This window comes from Amphiprion ocellaris, chromosome 6 (genome assembly GCF_022539595.1).
Source record: "Amphiprion ocellaris isolate individual 3 ecotype Okinawa chromosome 6, ASM2253959v1, whole genome shotgun sequence".
Lineage (NCBI taxonomy): Eukaryota > Metazoa > Chordata > Actinopteri > Pomacentridae > Amphiprion > Amphiprion ocellaris.
Genome location: NC_072771.1, coordinates 38,047,510 through 38,070,708, shown reverse-complemented (window position 1 = coordinate 38,070,708; position 23,199 = coordinate 38,047,510). Strand labels below are relative to the sequence as shown.

Below are 23,199 nucleotides of genomic sequence, written 5' to 3'. Positions count from 1 at the left end.
CACATTTGTACTCACTGTGTACTCATTTTTCACTGCAGTTTAAAGTCCTACACCTCTATGGAAACAGCACAACCATGGCTACAAGTATAGAGAACTCACAAATGTCTCCTGTGCAGTATGGTACAGTGACCAAATTTCAAAATCATATATTTCCTTTAAATCTTTAAATATACTTGCTTTTAATTGGAATTCTTGTGTAACCATTTTTAAAGCTTCATCTGATGTGTTGTGCAACAACAGAACTTCTAATTCTGCAGTAAAAACAAGTTGTGGTGAATGTAGAAGAAGACAAGTCCACTCACAGCTCCAGGATCAGGATGACCTCAGCCTTGTTTTCAAAGACTTCGTGCAGCGTGATGATGTTCGGGTGCTGGATCTCCTTCAGGATGTTCACCTCACGCTCTATGTCCTCCCTCGTCACCCCTCGTCGACTCGACTTGCTGCGCCGCTTCTTGATGAATTTGGCGGCGTATTCCACACCTGTGTTCCTGTGCCGGCATCTTCTGACCACAGCAAACTGACCACTGTGAAACAGAGGAGAAGACAGTGTCAGTGCTCCGATATCCACCAATAATCACCTCTGAAACTCATAAATTGGCAAGTTTTATCTCATTTGTATAATGCAGATAAAACAGAAAAGGCAATGAGGTGCCAGTAGGCCTATTTTCTTATTTTTCGAAAGAGCCAAGCTAACTGTTTCACTCAGTTTTTATGCTAAGCTAAGCTAGCTGGTTGTTGGCTATAGCTTCATGTTTACAATATTAATAGGAGAGAGGTGTATATTTAGTCACTTAACTCTTACCAAGAAAGTGAAAAAAAAATGCATTTCCAAAATGATGATATCATGACCAGCATTCCTCTCCACTGTATAAACTAATCAAACTTAAAAGTTTGCACAGAACTCCATAAAAAATACTTAAAAAATAACATGAAACACATTTGGAAACCACAATTTGGTAACAAATAACAGAGGAAGCTAGCAGGAAAGACATACTAGATAGAGTGAACTGATCAATCAGCTGTTAGAACACTCCGTTCAATGCCACAGGATTCACTAATATCCAACAATAGTTAAAAAAATAGACTTTCGGCTGTACATGTATCAGTTTCAATGTGGTAAACACAGTCATCTGAGCCAAAACGAGTGGGCGGGATTTAAACTGTTGATCATAAACAGCTTTAATTAATAACTGGTGGATGAATCATGGCCAGCGCCGCCTGGAAACAGAAATAGCAATGAATTCAGATTCAGATTCAGAAAACTTTATTTGTCCCGAGGGGGCAATTAAAAAGGCAGAACAAAGCAGAAAGCAGAACAAAGACGCCACCGTGTATTCAGATCCAAATCAGTGCAGCATCAGGTCAATCTAAAGAGGCGTTTCAGGCATACAACAACATTCAAATCTTATATCTCGTCCCTTTGTTTCTCTTTTGATGCTTAAATATGTCTCTAATGTACAGAGAGAGGTCAGTCAAGTGAAACTGTTTCTGCAGTTAAAAAAAAGAGAATTATTGCATCTATACAGAGTTTAACCTTGAATTGCAGCCTTGCATCTGTATGCCTCCACCAACCAGTCAGTCAGTCACTTGACCTTTTGAATATAAAAGGTCATTACTGTTGTCATCATTATGCTGATCAGACGCTTGTGTGAAATACTGACATAATTAGAGAATGAAATCTTGAGGTATGACCAAATGCTCAGTTCATCCAAGCAGACATTTGTGCTGGATGTAATGAAATTCCCTCCAGGCGTTCTTGGTATATCGTGTTCACAAAAAAGGGGACAGACATGAGGTCACAGGGAATTTCACGTCTGACTGCCAAATTCGAATCATGTCATCCTGAAGGGAACGTTTGTGCTAAATTTTAGGAAATCCCTCCGATGCATTCGTGATTTATTGTGTTAACAAGAATAGGATGGACAGACAGCGAACACAAAAACATAATGTCTCTGGCACAGAGAAACAAAAACCCAGTCCCTGTAACCAATGTGACAACGGTGTGTAAATTATAGCCAAGAAGCACAGCCCTCAGTGTCAGCGGCACAGTGACAGAAATCACAGCTCTGCGCTACATTAACACAGCTGACAAACATCCAAGCAACAATTCTACACCTCAAACACTCGACTATACTCTTTTAAAGGGCAGCCCGGAGCTTTTATCTTCTATTATTTCCAATAAAAAAGTTATGATTAAGTTAAGTTACGAAACAACTGACATAGGGCAAAATACCATGTTTGCTGAAAAGCTGATTTTTAGATTGATCAACCATAGTTGCTACTCAATATTATGTTCATGTAACGTATTGGCTACAAAAGTACCAAATTTACATCCTCATTCCTAAATGTTATTCAAAAACTTTAGCAGACTTCCTATAAAACGTTAGTAAAATATTTACGATTCATTTAATAGATAAAATCACAGTGTATTTACCAATAAACCCTTAGAAATGGTCATATATATTGTTCATATTTTACACGGCATTGAAACATTAGGAACTATTGATTCATTCATATTAATCAAATATTCAAAATGTTAAATAAATGAGATAAATGAGAAAATGTTTTACGTAATGTTATATTTTTTAAACCAAAACTAACAAAAAAAATCTCTGGTTCTAGCTTTAAAAATATGTAATATTTCCTGTTTTTTTTCAACTTTTCTACTAATAAACTGAATATTTTTGGACTTTAGAATCTTAGTCAAACAAAACAACCAATTATGATGATGTAAACTTGGTCTTTTGGAAACTGAGAAGGGACTGATTCACTATTTCAAAATTGTGTACTCAACATGAAGTAGCAGACAGAAAATACTGCCCTCTGGGACAGACAGATTTAGCAATGTGATCACAACAGTTTGGATCTCCTTGAGAAATACGCTAACATTCAACATAAAGAAGGTGTTGTTGTGCATAGACCTGAACTAAGGGTGAACAATTAATCGATTTCAAATCGCAATTTGAAACAACCAGCAAATCCTAAAAGGCTGCGATTCAGCATAACATGTTCCGGTTTTCAGTTGTAGGAATGGTTTTACAAATTCACGCCATCCTCTTTGTGTGACAGTCACGCTTGTTGTTGCCGTCTCATGTCGTAATGCCCCATCATGTTTTAAATCTGTTGCATGGTGAATATTGAGCTGATGTTTGGATTTCCCCCCATATCATTCAGCTCTAATATAAACTCTCACCTGCTCAGGTGTGGTATCCCTACAGGTCCTCGTGTATTTTACAAGTAACAGCCTGCTGCAAAAGGAATGAGACAAACACTGTGTACAGTCTGATTTCTGAAGAGCACACATAAGCACTTTCATTGTTTAAGCAATCCTAATGTGGCAAGCCTGCGTGACAAATTACGGTAGTCTATGTATGAACAACACAGAGGCTGTTCTGGAAATTCTGCCACCATGTTGCCATGCAGAATAGTTACTGAATGCGGCTATCTGGATAACGCTGACTCCACTGTCACTCGACCAAAACACTGCCAGAAAAACCACTCGGGGAAGCAAGGACACTTGGCTGAGGGCTGTTGACGCCTCCGCTGACTGTGCCTCCTCACGGCCCTAGCAATCATGAAGCACTTAGTGTACCAAACACCCACAGAGGGAGGCAGAGAACGAGGGAGTAGGGGGTGAGAGAAAGACGGGTGAGAGAAAACGAGAGACAGCGAGGGAGAGTGAAACATTCTGTCTCATTTTTGATATTTCCACTGCAAGATTTTCACCACAGAGGAGCTATCTGGCAAAAGCTTCCTCTGCCTTGGCCAAAAAATATGGCCACAATAAAGCGAGAGCCCTGTGCCGTCATCTGACTCCCACAGTCCTGCCAAGACCAGAGTGCACAGCTGTCAGGAAGCAGTTTAGTGATTCAGCTTTAGGTCTCCTTCCTTAATTCTTGCTCTACACTGAGTCTCCTAGTATTTGATGATAAATGTAGGATCTAGACTCCGGCGCTGCCAGCTGTAGTGGAGCTTTCAAGGAAAAAAGACATCAGCAAATTCCCCTTAGGAAGTATCAGTGACAAAAACATCACCCCGTTCTGACCTATAACTGCTATGCCTCTAAAAGGCCAATAAGTGCTGCCTGAAGCCGAGTGGAAAAATAGGACAAGATTCAGATTTTGTCAGTTAAGAGTCTGGAAATCTGCTTCTTACACTGAAAACAAGATAAAATGGCTAAAATATGGATGAATCTCTCCTTCCTGCTCTTTAATTTTGCTTAACAACAATAAGCACTGAGAAAAAGTAGTTGCACATCGCTGCAGATACTATTAGTTGGTGCTGGCAGCTCCCTGATGTAGTGACTACTCGTGGATCATGCACTGATTGCCACTGAATGTTGCTTAATTTGTCTGCAGTAATATAGAAAAGCTTATTTGTAGGTTCAGTGACTAAAGTTGACCAGAATGATCTTTATGCAAAACCACTGCACAAATATTCTCTAATCAACCCATTCTAGAAGACCCAATGATTTTTAATGTTTTTAAAGTGTGCTTTTATAAATCATGCTTTTGTGAGTTGGAAGTGAAAAAAGCTCGAATCTGTTCCTCCGAGTCTCTCTATAACTGCTTACTACGAGGAAGAGGCTTCTGCCATTGATAAATCATGAATGCTATGCGCTAACCAGGACTACAAATAATTTCTGGATTGGTAGCATGTTGACACTGTTGCTTAAACTTCTGTTTCATACATGTGAAGTCCACTACATTGTGCAACTTGCTACACTGAAGAATTGTATTAATAAACATAAGCGATGACATCCACACTGAAAATGCAAATATAAGAAATGCTTTTCTTCTGTATCACTCAGTAATTGCTGCATCATGCTGCGTGTTTGGCTCCAATCATTGGTTGACTCAGTCCAACTTGGTTTAGTGCGAAAGTTTCCAAAGAGCCAAAGCTTCAAAATTATGGAAGTATGCAAATGATCACAAAACAAAAAGATGGTTTGGGCACTGTGCAAAAGTTTGATGGCATACCACAACAACACCATGTACAAGCAACTGCAGAGGAAACACACAAGCGCTATTCCAGAAGAAGGCATAGCGCTTTTTCCTATCATTTTTCCTTTCAGCTGCTAAATACACCCATAAAGCCATGAGGCCATCTGCCTGCTGGCTTAGAATTTGCACTGAATATGGTTTTGAGGAAATGCTTAAAGTAGAATCTGGGCTTATTCCACTTTGACTGACAGTTCAAGTGTATGTGCATGTTCGTGTGTGTTGGAGTAATGTGGACATGCGCTGTCAACAAATTCATTAAGCTACACATTTTCAAATTCGGTGGCATTATTGTGAGAATGGACAGCAGATCTCACCAAATGAACAAAAGACAAACTGAACAACCAGTTAACAAACAATCATTAAAGCAGTCATCATTTAAACTAACAAGAGCTAATCTGATTGTGAGCAATAGAAATCTGTTTGCTGAGAAACTCTCTCTTTACGAAGTGACTTGTCCTGCGACTGAGCCAAAGACACAAAGACGACAATGTGAAGAGGAACACAGAGCTGAGGAAGAGGTCTTTCTCATGCTAATAACACATCCAACCCCGATCCAGTCTGGCCTCGCCCTATTGTTGCTGCCACCTCTGTCACTCAGGCCTCCGAGCAGACATCAGGGTTTGATGTGTTTCTTCCAGAGAAACAGACAGAAGAGATTAGAGGGCTGTTGTTCACAACGTGATATAATACATGGACATGCACACACACCTGCCCAATCTGATGACTTAACACCTGTTACACACATGACTGGCTGAGTGAAGCTGCAATAAGCTGCTGACTGCTTTCTGAATGTTATCATACTTTAAAGGATTGTTATTTTAGTAAGAAATGTGCAAATGTAAAGCAATTACAACACATTTTAAAAGAGAAAATGTATCTCAGAGACCAGCTAGATCAGCAGCTGAATGTGTAACTTTGTGAAAAATAGAAAAGCCACAATATGCTGGCATCTGATGAAACGTAAACAGCATCTGCAGCAACAGCAAGTGGCCATCGCTGCATCTTTCTCAAACTTTCCACGGCTCAAAGTCCATGCAGAGGAAAGCGTAATCTGTGAAGTCATGGGAACTGCTGTGAAAATCTTGTTGAGGATGAAAAAGGAGAACACAACAGACTTCCTGCTCTTCATTATAAACCATCTGTGCAGTTCTGCAGTGACTCTCCTGAAGTTACTGTTATTTTCTTCACATCTTCTCCAGTCAGTGCTGCACTCTTACATCCTTGCAATCATTTTATGGTTTTACTTGTCCAGTGAATCAACTAGTGACACAAAACACACACGTGCATCTGGATTTAGAGAATTTCTAAGGGGTTTGAGCACAAATAAAAAACAGAAACCAGTCCAAATTACAAACATTGAAAGGCTCTCTGCAGAACAAAAGAAACCATTTCAGACACTTGGAAATATTCTGTGATATTTTGTAAGTGCTCTTATGCTGCCTGACACTTAAATGGGCCAGTTGAAGCCTTGTGCATACAAATTTAAGCCAGATCAAACCAGTCCCAAATACCCTGGTGCAAATTTGTCTATATCTTGAGATCAGTGCAAAATAATTTTTAGTCAAGTAATTATTGAAATATCAAAAGTCATGTCATAAACAGAATGACAAAATACACATTTAATCCAATGATCCCTGTGGTAATTTTCAGAGTAATTTTACTGCCTTTACTTTATTTTGATCATTATAAGGGCTACCACATTTTTGTAATACGCTTGATTTGATAACATTTGCATGTTTTAAAATGTTATCAAGTGAAAAAAACATTAAAATTAACATATGTAAATATTAACATATCAATGCAATTACAAGTTCATGAGAAACTCTAACAAAAGTAATGGGTGTTGTCATGGACCCAAAGCTGCATGCAGGTTGTAAATGAATTAATCTGATGTAAATTCAAGACAGTTTTTCATCCCTGACACTTGGTTGCACAGACAAGCACGCAGCATTGCTGGAAAGGTCAAGTTGTGCAGTTTCATTTGTTATGTTCTATACAATTCACCCAAGAAAAAGACGCAAGTTTGTACACAAAGTGCATCTGTCCAATTCTGAATACCATAATTTATTTTACATTAATACTTTCTGAACTTTACACTACAGCAGGACCGAAAAATTTAGAAAGCACCATAAAATTACTGCAACCAAAGAGCAAAAACAAGCCATGTAATGCTTACAGAAAGTTATATGACTTAATTACACAGACTATTCTGTAAAAGCACCTGTCAGGTGTCAGGTTGAGCTTTAACAAAGACCTGCAGTAAAGCTGAACAGTGACTCTGGAGAATTGCTTCATGATGGGAGGAGGTGGAATAGTGGCAAAATCTCTTCTCTGGTTGGGTAACAGACAGGGCAGATCCAGACACAGAAGCCCAAATTTAGCAACAGTAATTATGTTATTATCTCTAAAGAACGGCAGAGGTGGGGAATCTTTGGAGAGAAATCTGTAGGTGTAGAAAAAAGTCCTTCTCCCTCCACCACCAACATGAAACTGTCCAGTAGCAAGGCACTTAATATTGCCTTTCAATGGTTTTTTGAGATGCATGTGTGTAAAACTGCATGACGCAATGCAGCAAAGACAAAAAAAATTACTTGGTAATCGATTTTCAAAGGTGAAAAGTAGATTTTTTTAATCCTGTGAGGGTACACAGTAAGACAGATAAGTGTTGAAGATCTGACAGCACTTTCAGCATTATTGTGTAAATGTTTGCAATGCAGATTCTTATCTTTACTGAGCTAAGCAGAGTGCAAAATCAAATTAAGTTATGATGCCAAACAAAACACCACTACATGCAGAATGCTGGAGGAGTCTGCATCAACAATGTAGTTCACAAGTTAACATACAGAGTTACTACTGCAGATAATTTATTCATAAACAATAACAATCCTCGTTATAGCAGAAAACCAATATTAGTCCACAAAAATAAACCTTTTTATGTCATTATCCTGTTACCATCATCACATTTAATATGCTAAAAGGTAAATGAGGGGGAAAAAAAAAAACAAAACTCTGCCTCGCCTGTGGGAATTAAACCCAAATTCTACCCTTGTGTTTTTTTCCAAAGCTCTCCCACTGTATGCTCATAAAGAGAAGGGAAAGTGAGCCCACCCTTCGTTAACAACACCAGCTGCACACACATACAAACAAGGGAAAATGGCAGCGATTCAACTGAGCTCTCTTCCCTTGGTGAGGTAGTGGAGGGAAACCAAAACCCAAATACTGCCTTGAAAATCAAACACGCTTTCCCTGCTAGAGTTTCTCTTTCTTATAGCTGAGACTTAGCCCTTAAAAATAGCTTACAGCTAAGTTAACAGGAGTTAAGGAGGCGGGTTCCCCCCTGTACGACAGAATCCTTATGCTCCTACTAGCAGGGGCTAGCTGGGAAATCCCTCCCATCCTCCAGGGATGTGCAGGGAGAGCTCTGACTTGCACGAATGCTGCTGAATAAGCGCAGAGATGGGGCAGAAATAATGAGCAGGCACAGAAGAAAAACCCTTTCCTGGGAATCAATGACAAACAGAGGCAGGGAGGCTGTTTTTCAAGAGCAGCCCCCACCCAACCCTGTGCAGAGCGAAAACCTCAGATAGTCTGCAGGATCAAATTGCTGAGTTCCCTTTGTTGTGCTTGAAGCAGCAGACAAGGCTTCCCACTTTTGGCCTACTTGTTTCTCTAAAGCAACTGGAGAGGAGGGGAGGGGATGGTAGGAAAGAAGCCGGTTGGGAAGCAGAGGAAAAGTTTGTTTGTGTTGATGAGAGCTGCCTGGGTGCGACAATGCCCCGCAGAGCCGTGCATTACTTAACACTGCTGGCTGGAGAGTGTTTATCTGTGGCAGCAAACAGATGTGTTGGTGTGTGCTTCTCTTAACTCTTGACACAGCAGGTTCACATGACAGGGACAGTTCAGTCCTCCAAATCCACCAGCTGATATCTCAAGTTTACTATATGCAGCCCTGACTGGTGAAAGTACACACATCTAGGCATAGTTGCGTATACAAAGCACAAAGAAACCGCTGATCTTCAAAACAGACCTGCTCTCAGTCAATTTACATGCAAACAACAGGAGTCCAGGTTAAGAACATCAGTTCAGCCAGTGCAAACACAGCAAATTGGATTTCTTGTCGCTGCAGAGACACCCTTATTATACTGCACTGCTGCTGGAACCACCTTTAGACAATTCTTCACGCTGCAGATATCAAATCTAATAAGCTATTCTTACCAATTGCCAGACACTGTCTACTATGGCAGCTGCTAAATGAATGTAATGTAGTGCTGAAACAATAAATGATTAGATAATTAACCCCCCAAAAAACTACAATTTTAATAATCAATAATCTTACAAGAACAAATATCAAACACTACTGAGGATCTGCTGTTTATATTTTCCATAAAGTGGGAAGTACATTGAATATTTGGGGGTTTAGATCAACTGGTTGAACAACATGAGTCATTTGGTAATGTAGCCATGAGATTTAGGAAATTGTGATGTACATCTTGAATTCTTTTCAACATATGACGGACCAAACAGCTACATCCCTAAGATGCCAAATTGGAATACCTACTGTTCGCTGAGGTAAAGAGCTCTGGTCTTAGATCTCACAAAAAGGAGCAGGCTCATGGTTTAAAAACAGTAAGAAACAAGGCAGCTTCAAACCGGAGTTGTGATGGTACAGAGTTTGTGCACACTGTAAGAGGACTGACTGCTGGACACTAGTGAACTGTCCAATCAGTGCAGTCTTGCCTGGACGGCCAGCTGATAGTTAGAGGTTGCTGCTCAGACTGAGAGTCTGGCCTTGTCAAGAAGAGGCAGCACTGGGCTGAACAATGTTCAGTGGTAATGAGCAGCAGCAGCAGAAAGGCCTTGTAAACAAAAGTCACTGAAGTGGGAGTGGGCAGGCGTTGCATTTTATGATAACAAGCACACAGCGCAGCACAATGCATCCCAGAGCACAGCCTGAGTACAGGATTCAGAGGAAACAGCCCTGTCTGGGGATAATAAGCACATGTCGATGTTCTCTACATTGCTGTGCTACCTCTACATGTTCTATTCTATTCTTTTACCGTTGAAGCTGCCATGGGAAAAGCAGCCGCACCCAGAAGGAGAAGCAGCTGTAGCTCTTTAATGGCATGTGAAATAACTGTTAATGTATGATTTCAACATGAATGAACATGACTGAGAAAAGGAACAGAACATTGGAGTTTACTTGCCAACTGATGAGGCACTCAGAAAGAAAATAAGGGAGCACAAACAAAACAGAAGCAGCGAGATTCACTGCACAAACAGTGAACTGTGAAGTACTGTGATGTGCAGATTAAGGGTTCGGTGTCAACAAAACTCAAGTGACATCGCTTACATAATCTTGGTTTTGCCTTGAGGATAAAATTTATAACAGAAGGCCTTTATTACAAACTAGGATGCCTGTAATCCTTTGTTAAGTTCAACTGGGGACTAAAGGTCAGGAAGTCTCAGCTTATACAGTACTGATGGTTGCCATGTTTTCTTGTTTTTGTCAAGACCCCCGACTTTATTCGTTCTATACTTGGACACTAATCAGTGAGTAATCTCTCATAATAGAGGAACGAATGCAATTAAACAGGCAAAGAGAAGCTCAAGAAAGCATCTCTGCTTGTGTTGATGGTTTTCTTTAAGTCAAGTTTCACAGCGGCTTATCACTTCCTTAAACCCTCAACAAGTATTGACGACTCATTAGTACTACTTTATTGATTCTAACACCTTCAAATAAACAAGAGGAACTAATCAATGACACTTTCCTGGCTATTCTTGGTTAAAATCAAATCCTGCAAATGCTGGACACTGTAACATGACATGACAACCTACAGACACAGCGATTCAATTCAATTCAATTTTATTTATATAGCGCCAATTACAGTCAAATTGTCTCGAGACGCTTTACAGAACCCATATGCCTGACCCCCAGAGCAAGCCAAAAGGCGACAGTGGCAAGGAAAACACCCTTTTAACAGGGAAAAAAAACCTCGAGCAGAACCCGGCTCTAATGTGGGGGGACCCATCTGCCTGCTGGCCGGGCGGGTTGAGAGGGACAGAAGAAGTAGAGAGGTAGAGATGGAGGGGTAGAGATAGAGGGATACAGATAGAGGGGTAGAGATGGAGGGGTAGAGATAGAGGGATACAGATAGAGGGGTAGAGATAGAGAGGTGGGGGGGTGGGACACAAGAACCATAAAACACAGCCACACATCTGAAGCATCCAGCATCCAGCTCTGGGACCAGGGACACTCGGAGAAAGGACACAGATGGGATAGACACACAACAAACTGATGACACCACATGAAACCATTATTGATGCCATGTAGGGCTGCACGATATTAAGGAAAAAAAGATATTGCTGTAATTAATTTTTCTGCAATGTATTGTGATATGAAGGATAAATGAATGTTCAAGTAAACAATTCGAAAACCTCTACTTGGACAGAATGAATCATCTTAGAGTGACTGGGGTGATTTTGTAGGGTAGTGCATTTGTACTATAAAGTAGAAAATAATTTAAAAGAAACCTTTAAAAGCTGTGTGGATTATTTTCATATGGTGTAACACTGGAAAAGGCATCCAAAAAAGCTTTCTGCTTTGGTCAATACCATCCTCCCTGTGAATGAAATGTTTCCATGGGTTTCTCTTTACTCCTTTTTATCGTTCCTTGCTCATTTCACAGTGTACGCACTGAGCCTGCTTGTCAAAAAAAAAAACTCCATGTCTTGTCAATATAGTAAAAAAAAAAAAAAAAAATAGAAAAAAGTGAATTTAGGAACCCTTAAATTTGAGTTCTATGGTCCATCAGACAGGCTTATCCTATGGATTAGTTACGGAAAATGCAATTTCTTTTATATCAAGTCGAATAATTAGTAGTACCACCATGTAGTTGACTAAATGTGCTTTATTTCACACCTTGATCCTGTGTGCACGTCTCAGTGTCAGCGCTGAAACGATACATTGTGCAGCCCCTAATCACTTCCTTTAACACTCAACAAGCATTGGCGAATTGTTACTGCTGCCACATCAATCACAACACCTTCAAGCAGAAAGAAGGAACTAATCAATGATACCTCCTGGGCTGTTCTTGGGCAGAAACAAATCCTGCAAATACTGGACATGGTGATATGACCGTCCAACCCGCAGAACACAGCGATGGGCAAGAAACACAACATACTCTTAGTATTAAATTGAAATACTATTAAATGCAATGATGGCAGCTAAGTCAAGACAAAAAGACCTGTATTCAAAGAAGCCTAGCAGCCATTACAGTTCTCTACTTGACAATATTTAATCCAATGAACGGTGCAACATATGCATTCCTTATTTAAATGTGACATAAGATTTTTTTAGGTTTCGTAAATAGACAGGGTTGTGTTGAAAAGGCAGCTTCCTCAGTGAGAATGAGGTGATAACAAGCTCAGTTTGAAGTTCAAGTCGTCAACGCAGGGTGTCTGGCACAGCTTGGCTTGACAGCAGCTGAAGATGACACACATACATTTAGTTTTCTCACACACACACACACACACACACACACACACACACACACACACACACACACACACACACACACACCACTACCTGTCTGGAAAATCTGTATTTTCCCTGCTGGAGAGGTGATTTTAACACATGATCCAGCTGGCTTTTGGATCTCAGAGGGAGGAAGAAACCTCATTGACATCTTTATGCATGTACATCCCTGATACGGAAATGCAGAAAATAAACCTTTTGTTTTATCAGCCAGACAGTGCATGACCCAGCCTTGTTCGAGACTAGAATTATGCTTGTCTGGACAGCATTAGATACAGCAGAATAATGTAATATGTAAGTAATGACTCGGTAAACTGGGCCTCAAAAGCAAAGTACGATACCCAGCCTCCTAATCTTGACCTCTATCTTGCCATAATCCCTCTATATATTACAGCCTACTCTCGTGGGAGTGTAATGCAATGTATATCGTGACATTTTAAGATAACCGTCCCCCACATACCCGGAAAACATACACTTTGCCTCACAATGTATGAGTAAAACATGAAAGCCCTTCTTGCAGCAGATCACCTGTTTGGGGAAGCTGCCTTCCAGCCATCCAGACGGTGTGAAAAGAGCTGAAAATAGTGATATTTTCTGTTTTTTCTTTTTCAGTCTGGCTTTCACATAGTGTTTTATAAGCTTTTGTATTTATACATATTTTATTTTATATCATCATTATTAGTTATTATACTCTGCTTTATTTAATTACTATTGTACAGTTGTATTATTACAATTTTTATTTAATATTGTAGCTTTTATTAATATTTTTTGTTGAGTGTACTATCTTTTATTTATTCAGATATTTTACCATTGTAACTAACTGTCAAATATTTTGTCTTGCTCCATTGTTTTGGTGCATTATTCTCTAAATCCATACCAGCCATCACTATACTGTGTTTTGTCGGTCACTTGTGAAGCAGTTACTGACAAAATGGCTTTTAATTGGTTTGGAAAGTGTTATATAAATAAAGTCTGATTGATTGATTTGATAGAGCAACACATTAAACACTGCGTTTGGTGCAAAAAATAGCATAAAACACATTCTTTCTCTTGCAGGATTCTAGTTAAAAACACAAAATCTGAGCTTTCAGCAGCCTCGAGTACAGTTACAGTAGCTGCCAAAACCATCACATCCAGGATTTATCGAAGAAATAAAGAAATAACTCTGCTGGCACCAACATCACCATGCAGCTGTCACTCATCGATTACACTTTACTGCTGGCTCAGAGTACAATACAACAACACTGTATGATGGGCTGCTGACAGGCAATCCTGCCTAAAAGTTCATCATCATCAAGTTTTCTGTCTTCACTTAAGAATCAATAATTGACTGTTGTTTGGTTCAGTAAATCTTTGTCAAATCTAGGAGGCAGAACCACTCGACTAGAACCTCATATGTTCAAAGAATTGATTTTAATTTAACTTGCTTCCAGACAAAGAGCTTCTAAAACAACTTGACAAAATACAGAAAAGCTAGCTAGGTGAGAAGGACACTAATGTCAGATCATTCTACAAAAATACAATCTGGTTTTGAGAACTAAAACATGGTAGAGACAGATAATATTTGAATCTAGTTTGAAGCTACTGAGTTCACTGATAATTTCTTGAGGCATCGTGAATTCATGCAAACCACTACACAGCATTTACTTAATCTATTGCCTTTCTGTGTCTATATTTTGAGGGAAACACATACAGTGCAAGATTTGAGAAGTGTTTTTTCTTTAATGTTCATAATACATGACCAAAAAAGTCCCCACATCCCAACCTGTTAACATTACATGGCTGGTTTTCTCTAACCAACAGTGTGAAACTTTAAAATATTTTTAATCATATAAAACCCGGTAAAGCAGAAAATTACATACATTTTTGAAGCTAGAATAAAAAAAAAATTGCATTTTCGCTCAATAAATGATATAAAAATGCATCACTATGCTTGGTAACACCTTACACATTGATTCACTTATTGTTTTAGCACTAATATCTCCCAACTAACTGCACCAGAACAACATAACTGCTTGCTAAACACATAAAATATGTGCAGAAGCTTACAAGGTCAGTGCTTTTGTGATATAATATATCGTTGTTTCTGGTCACTATGCAGATTCCTAACTTGAGCAGTACTTTCCTTGTGCTACTGTGGCCAGTACTACATTGTGGATCCTCTTCCCTCCACTACTCCGAGCCAGCTATTGATTGGCTCCATGTACTATGACTGTGAAATAGGAGAGGGTGCTGAAAAGCTGAAAAGTGTTAAGTACAATAGCAGGCAGGCTCGCAGAGCTCCAGGAAGGCACAGACCGCACACACAAAGCTTCTCTGTCAAATGTGATGCGGATGCACATGGACTGATGGAGGATGACACATAAGTGGGAACACAATGAGTGTGATCTCACCTACAGTTCCTCTGGTGCAAACCGAAGAGTGAGTTTCGCTTCGTTGCATTTTTTTGGATGTTGTTCATTTTGGTGTATGTTGCCCAGTTACAAGCAAAACACACAGCAAGTCACATGGCACACAACATTGTTTGAACATTCTATACTTGTTTTATTGGCCCCTGAGGTCAGAAATAAGCTTTGGACATGAGACTGATATATGATACGACATACAGAAAATGCCTATTTACGCATCCAGCAGCCACAAAACAACATGGTCATTAATTTGAAGACAAATTTCTAGCCAGTTGGCACGTTTTAGCTCCGATTATTTTGTTTTTTACCAACTACTGGGGAAAATATATGACTGTAGGAGGCAACGACAGCACTACATTCACCTGCTGTTTGCTGCTGAGTACTCAGTCTAAAGGGGGTTTACGTTACTACTCCAAATAAGAACATAAAGAAAGGTACATATAATAAGAAAAATGCTAAATATGTGAACAGATAATTGGCCAGGCTGATAATCAGTCTGCCCTAATCATTAATCTAAACATTCATTTGGAGTCAAATTTCTGTTTATCTGATAAATATAGGACAACATTTATTTTCTTTGAGCTCAGATTTTGGTCTGTTGCAGCTGCTGAGGAAAATATCTTGTTCTTTAGCAGATACGTGGTGCACTACGCTTACCACAGCTATGTTCTTACTGCTGTTTAGTGCTGCTTCAGGAGTGCAGAGTGCATTTCCATGACTTTTTCAAGTGAATCAAAACAGTAAATATTGAGCTAAAACCCACTATGAAGCTCTGTCAGTCTGAGGGGAGCTCAGATTCACCTTGTCCCATTACTTTCATATTCTCATTGGATGCATTATTATAATAGAAAAATAATGATTATAGTAAAAAAAAAACAGTAAAGCACAAGAATAAAAGGCCAACTAAACAAACCAAAAACACACTATGTTCTATGTAAATTTCACGTTTCCCCCCAAAACACTACCACCATTGGTAGTAAAACAGTATTGCAGAGAAATAATGCAAAAACAACACTGATTTATTAGCATTTGCTCAATTGCATTTACCTGCCAGTACCATTTTGGCGCCCCAGTGTGCCCTGGTGTTTATCGAGTGGATATCCCCGTCATAATCCCGGCAAATACCTAATCTACCCTGCTGCCTCACATCTGCCTATTAAATTCACTCCGTGTGACATAATTTCTGGATGTGGTTTACTGACCGGGATTTGATGTCATTAAATACAGGTCTGCATTTCAGGTCGGATAATGCAGCCATCAGATAAAAGCGAAGCTCTGTAATCTGGTACGAGTCTCGCTCCGTGGCAGCTTTGTGACAAAGCAGCTTTTATTCTGCACAGTGATTGGCTGATGAGATCAGTCATCACCATGTCGGTCTGGCAGACGGAGGTGAAGAACAGGATGCTTGTCGTAGGTCACTGTAAAACCAAATTATCACAGAGTAAACCCTGGACAGGTGGGTGACATACACAGGTTAAATCTGACCACACCTGTTACAACATCCTCCAGTAGCCAAAACTGGAATTTTATCACATTACTCAACAGTTTTTTCAAAGCCTTGCATCCCTGGTGAGTAGAATGAAGCGGGAAATACGGGTTAATAATGTCACCTCTGTTTCAACTGCATGCAGGAGTTTAGTGAATTTATAGCAGGCTGAAATCCTTGAATGCACACACTCACATGAAATCTGCAGAAGTCAAACAACAGCATATCTCAGCAAATCAATATGTTTGTTCTAAGAAAATTAACAACTTCAGTGCTGCTTACTGGAATAGACTGTTTTATTAGGTGAAAGACAAAAAGCTTTAAATATTATAACGCGAAGCAGTATTTTAAGGTATTTGCTCACTAGCAAGGTGAAACATTACTGTAAGAATGTAGAGCTTTAACAAATGGGTACACAAAATGTGGCTTTAAGTGAGACAGTAATGTGTAACATTCATTCATAATCTAAAGCATACTGCACTATCCTTTAATTAGCACTTAGAAACTGAGGCCAGCAGGGATATTCGCTGTGCATTATTTTAGCTGCCCTTTCACCTTGCAGGGAATAACCTTGACTCATTTCAACATTTATTGTCCAATCTCCATACTCATAAACCCTGGATGTGCAATGGCACATTTTGCTTTTAAAAAATCTGAGATGAATATTTCATGGGGATAAAAAACTCACTGCATCCCTGCCAAATTGCTGGGCACTTTAGAGAACAAAAACTTGAGACAAAGTGAGAGCAAGGACAGGAAACAGGAAACAGCTCAGCTTAACTGTACATCATATTGTACTAGTTACTCATTGTTGGTACCACTGATTCCCAAAAAAGTCTGCAATAGTTTGAAGCAGTTACAAAATGACAAGACCTTTTCCCCCTGACAAAATACCACTGAGAGAATGTGGGTCACACTTAGTTTCCATCTGAATCTCATATAAAAAGAAGGGAACTAATAGTCTTTGGTTTTGTGTGATGTGTCCCTTTAAATGTGCCTGGTCACTGCAATTACAGTGCAGCTTCTCTACTTAATTAAATTGTCTTTGGCTCATGGGGGATGAATAAAGTCCCAGTGCACTGCACACCATCCATTGTTAGTGTCCAATTTCACCATATCAGTCTATTCCTGCTGAGCTGGAGTTGGTACAACTCTGAGCACTTCCTCTATATTTGCAACTTGTTGGGTGTTTATGTGCTGAAGCAAATGTTAAGTAGAGATGACAGAGCAGATAAAGACAGAACAGAAACCACATACTGCTGACAAACTGTAATCTGTACTTGCACCTCCCAGTCTATGCTCTGAAAGCAGGACATTTCTGTTACTATCATCAACTGATCATTTCAATAAAACTGGAGCGGAAACTATAATTCACTGAGTAATAATTATTAGAAAACTACAATTTATTCCTACAAAGGATGTCAAATATTCATTAGCTCTAGCTTTTAAATCCTCTGTGTAATAGAAAACTGAACGTATTTGGGTCTTGGACTGCTGCAATCTTCCCGAATGAGAACTTAAAAACATCTCTTCAACTCCTGCCCCAAAAGCACAAGGTAATAACAATCAACACTTATTAAAAAAAACTGTCTTCTACTACTCTTTAGATGGTTGAGGTAAAGCCAAAACATCAAACAATCTAGTCAAGGATCTTAATTGTGATTTCATGTCAACAGGAAGACAGATTTTCATTGGTTTCATGCACTTTTCCAGCCAGGTTTGTTGGGTCTCACCAGATGTAGAAAATAATATCAACCTGTACCTGCCACTACCTGAGCAGTTCAGTCAATGACACAGAAGTCAAAAAGACGGAGCCTTTGCAGCAGGGAAGAAACTGCAGGCTCTCTGCTGTCCGATATGATTCAGCGTGAAAACTCCCTGGCGAGGCCAAGCTTTTCATTAGCATGGAGCGAAGTGTGGGAGGGCGGCTTGGAGTGCTCCCTGCCCACTCAGCGGTAGTGTGGGCCACAAACTGCACCGGCAGAAAAACATTATGCAACCACCATGCCATTGTGTACAGCGGAAGGGTAACCACGGCAACAGGATTCAGAGACTGAGCAAAGGAACCAGCGCTGGTTGTAGGAAGGAAGAGTGTGGTAGATAATCCTGGGTGGGTGTAAGCAGTGCGTGTGCGAGTGTGTTTGTCAGGATGTCCTGATGGAGTTTTTATGACTCCTGTTCAACTTACTGAGTATTAATAATGCCATGGCCACAGACCAGCTTCTGACTGGCATGGCGAAGCAAGTTTCCAAACTATTTCTATGACACTATACACCAATCAGCCACAACATTATGACCACTGACAGGTGAAGTGAATAACACCATGTTCTGCTGCAAAACTTTGAGTCCTGACATTCATGTGGATGTTTGACACGTACCAAACCCTAACCCTAAGCAATGCAGGTCAAACAACCCTCCAACCCCAAAGTTCAACAGCACTCCTTGATGCCAGTTGCCACCCAGTTGGACAATACACCCCGATATACTGCAAAAACTGCTCAGGAGTGGCCCGGGGAACACAGCAAAGCTACGGTGTTCACCTGGGTTCCACATTCCCCAGATCTCATTGAGCATCCATGGGATGTTCCAGGATAACACTAATCTCGGTAGGTCCCACCCTGCAACCCGCAGCACCCACAGAATTCACTGCCACTGTCCTGGTGCCACAGAACATCCCAAGAGGTCCCACTGGATCAGAAGAGCTTTAGCAACATAAAGGGGACTAGGAATTCAAGCTCAACTTTTACAGTCAAACATTTCTCTCCAACCTCAGGATTTATACGAGCTGAGTTAAGATTTGGTAATTTTATTCTTGTGTATTGTGTTTAACAAAAACAGTCTTCATTCCATACAGTTCTAGGTAAATCACATTTTGAAACTTGTAAAACACCATTAACTTCGTGCCATCTTGCCTAGTCGCAGGTTGAGATACGTTGGTTTCTGGGATCAATATCTGTCTTATTACACAGTTGAAAGTCAGCCAGCTTTGACCTGGGGACATCAGCATCCTAAAATCCTTGGCAGCAAGAACACCATCAGGACAAACGATTTTACACTGCAGGCAACCTTTCATGTTATCAGTTAACTCTCACTGACTGCTTTGACATAAACTTGAATATCTTGGGTTTGATCAGGTAAGTGAAGTAATATCACAGACACCTGGATGAACCTTTATTCCAGTTTGCCCCAGCTGGACTACTCCAGAAAAAATCATGATACTATTGCACCTCATCCCAGTTTCTGATGCTGCTGACAACCTGCACAAGCACAGCTTTATCCAAAGCAAGCAAAAATTTGCCCAGTTTGTACAGTATGGCCACTCCCATTGGGAACGGAACTGATGCTTGTCCTGTTGTTTCCCCTGGTAAACCGTGACACTATGCCACACAGCAGGAAAAAGATGCCCTGCTCACACGGAAATCTCTTCACTCCTGATCACTGAACTCAATCAGAATGACTCCTTTCCGCCAGTCACGGCCGTGTATTTCCATCCAGTGACAGACATGATTCCAGTTTGGCACTGGCTAATTCCTTAAGTTGGATAAGCTAAATCCATAACCAGATGTTGCCGTTTCATCATGCTGAGCCCACTTTAAGACTCAATAGCCACAGTCAAATTAATTTAATGTTAAGGCTAACAGTTACAGGAATGTTGGATTAAATTTCCAATTTGTGTTGTAAACATCACACCAGTGAAAGCAGCATTCAGTAACCAGAACACTAGTATTTATCATGTAAACAGTGAAGTGAAAAAACAGATTTCTCTGTACTCCGAGTAAACACCATATCCTGAATATGATCTAACTGGGATAAGCCTCATAACTGGGACCCTGGTGTCCATGGAAACACAATGACAGATGAGCAAGGTAGCCAAGAAACACTTAACAGAACTGATTAGCTGTATCAGTGATGAAATAATGAGTCTACAGATAAAAAAACATTTTAAATGGCTGAGACAGTACTTTAAAAATATTTATTAACCATGCTGACTTGCTTTCTAACTTTGCTGATCCCATGGGAGTATTCTACAGGTGTGTAGACTTTTTTCCATTCAGGGCTGTTTTACAGCCTTAGAGCCAGATGAGACTCAGGTGGGAGGAGTCTCACACAAACACGGTTACAGTTTCAAAAAAAACCAAAAAAAAACTATAAGCGACACCACTGACAGACAGATTACTGACAGGAGGCTAAATGAGAGGCAGGCAGTGTTTGCCCTTGTCTAGTAGCCCCAGTGAAAAGCCATTCAACATGTCAGAGGAATGCCATTCACCTCCCCCAGCTCTGAGGTTTTAAGGCAGCACAAACAATAGAAACGTTGTGCTTAAAGGTAAAGAGGGGCGAAAGGTTTCTTTTACCATCTTCAGAGCTGTTATGATCTACAGCCAGTTTCACTGTCAGAGGCTCCTCAGGGCAAAAACATATTCACAACGTACTCACATTCCCTGCGGGTATGTTTTGCTCTAATTTATTACAGAACACAGGTGTGGCATAGAAGACCAGTTTTTGGACAAACATAATCATCCTGGGATATGTATGAATATCTGGGCTTGTTTTGGACACATGTGCAGAGATAATTAGCTTGATTAAAAACATTAAATGTGAAACAGCGGAGCAGGATCATAAACTGAGAAGCTCCTAATTAGCCTCCATTAACTAAACCTGAGCGTTACAATAAATAGCGTTCATAAAGTACCAGGATTTATTAACTACCTCTAATCCATATTCTTGGTTGGTTAAAAAAACAGCAGAGAACATTAAATCTTGACTGAGATCCATATTATTGTTCTTGTGGGACTGATTGGGATCATTTTCGACAGAGTGAAGCACACATCACTGCACATTTCACACACTGCTGACAATGAAGCCACTGGGTCAAATCATGCAGTCATCTTCCCTCATATCTGCACAGAGACCAGCCGATGTCCAGGTCATTTTCACTCTCACTGAGCAGTGGTATAGCTTGACAATTTTCACTACTATTAACCATATGATATGTGTATTTCTTCATGAATACCAGCACAATATTCTTTGGACTAAAGCACAACAATCCTATGAGGTAAATATGCTAGATTAGCATGCTAATAAGTTCACAATGACAATGCTAATATGATAATGTTTGGCAGACACAATGCTTTGCTTTTTCATTTAAAATTCTGTCAATGAGGACCAAAACAAAAAGTACACTTCTAACAGGGATGTCATTAGTTTTGCGGTTATGTGATCATAAGCCAAAGCGGAAAGTTAATTACATTTTTGGCTTGATTAGAGGTGCCAAATTAAAGTCAGAGGACAACCACCGCTGTTAAAAATCATCCCTTAGAGAACAGTCTAAAATTTCAGTTAATAGGCGATTAGCCATGTGAGTCAAGGTTGACTGTAAACATCTTAAACTCTCAATTAAAACAGTGGAATCTCTTGGATGAGAGATACAATACAGAACCTTAAAGGCAGGACCACTTGCTTTTTAGTGAATCTCATTGGACATGGGGACCCATCCAATGTTGAAAAGTTTCACTGAAAACCAAAAATGACAACCCAGTAATGGCACTACTCCAATACTCTCCAGAACAAGGGAGTGTGCCTGGTACAGCCTGCAGCAAAAATTACATCATCATGTTTAGAGATTTTTCCCAATAAGTTCAGAACTCATATCAAAATCACAAAATCTGTCACTATACAGAATACTGTCCAATCTTAATCAAGCAGAAACTGTTCATATTTTGCAGTTATCCATTTCAATAATCCAACACTGACTTCCAATATCTGACCTGAACTCTAATATTTAGATTTTAAAGCTAGTAAACACATCTTGGATCCTCTGAATTGTACACTACCAAATGCCAGCATCATTCTTTTTCGTTTGAACTTAATCTTATGTTTCACATGTTGGTTGCACAAATCTCACAGGGCCTGTAAAACAAGGAAGGTTTGTGGTTTACCATTTATCTATAATGCTAATGTGCTCTGTTTATCAAAAAAGGAGGGCAAAAAGCACAAATACAGAAGCCAACCTGATATCAGGCTGCGCATACAAATTGAGAGAGGTGCAATATCATCGTTCTGACAACGGAGGCGATGGAAGCAGGAGGTGAGGAGGGAGGCTGCTGGTGCTTCAGCTGGTCCATCTATCGTCTCCTGCTTTATTTTGAGCTTGCTTTTCAAAACAGGGCCTCTACACGTCTGCTGAAACTGACATTCAGCAGGTTTCGAGGATGTTAACACCGCTATGACTCAGGGAAAGTCTGCAGGTGCTCAGACTGGTTCTGTAGGTTTCTTCAAAGACGGTATGCGCTGATGTGACCCTGCTGTTATGACACAATCTCGAAAATGAAAAGCTGGCAGTAGAGGACATTTAAATACATACTGATGACTGTATTTTATTATCTGTGTTAATGCCTGTAAGTTTAACAGAATGAATTTCCTAACCTCCAGTCCGATCTTGCTGACATTACTTGAAAGTGAATAGAGTTCTTCAAGTCCTTTCTTTTGATAATCCCAAAGCAAAAACACATCACAGGCGACACAAAGGGTTGATCATCAAGGACAGGACTGTCAAGGAAACCAAGCATGATTGATTGTGTAAGCTTGAAGATAGCCAAGGCAACTCAGAACGTCATCAAGAAACCACCTAGAAACAAGCAACAGAAAATGTCTGACATAAAATTCTGTAAGGATTAGAAGGACCACAAGCACTGGTTTAAATGTTCCCTCATATCCTTATATTTATTTTATGTCTGTTTTCATTTATACAAAATATGGGAATATAAT

The 23,199-nt window shown here is 39.9% G+C and overlaps 1 protein-coding gene across 2 annotated transcripts in view; it reads right to left on the bottom strand.

Annotated features, from left to right (window-relative positions):
* dapk1 (death-associated protein kinase 1) overlaps positions 1-23,199 on the bottom strand; it is a 100,530-nt gene that overhangs the window by 63,342 nt on the left and 13,989 nt on the right. For both annotated transcript variants that reach the window (XM_055011479.1, XM_055011478.1), the window contains exon 3: positions 303-524. In XM_055011479.1, the coding sequence (XP_054867454.1) occupies positions 303-524 (222 nt within the window). The remainder of the gene's footprint in view (positions 1-302; positions 525-23,199) is intronic.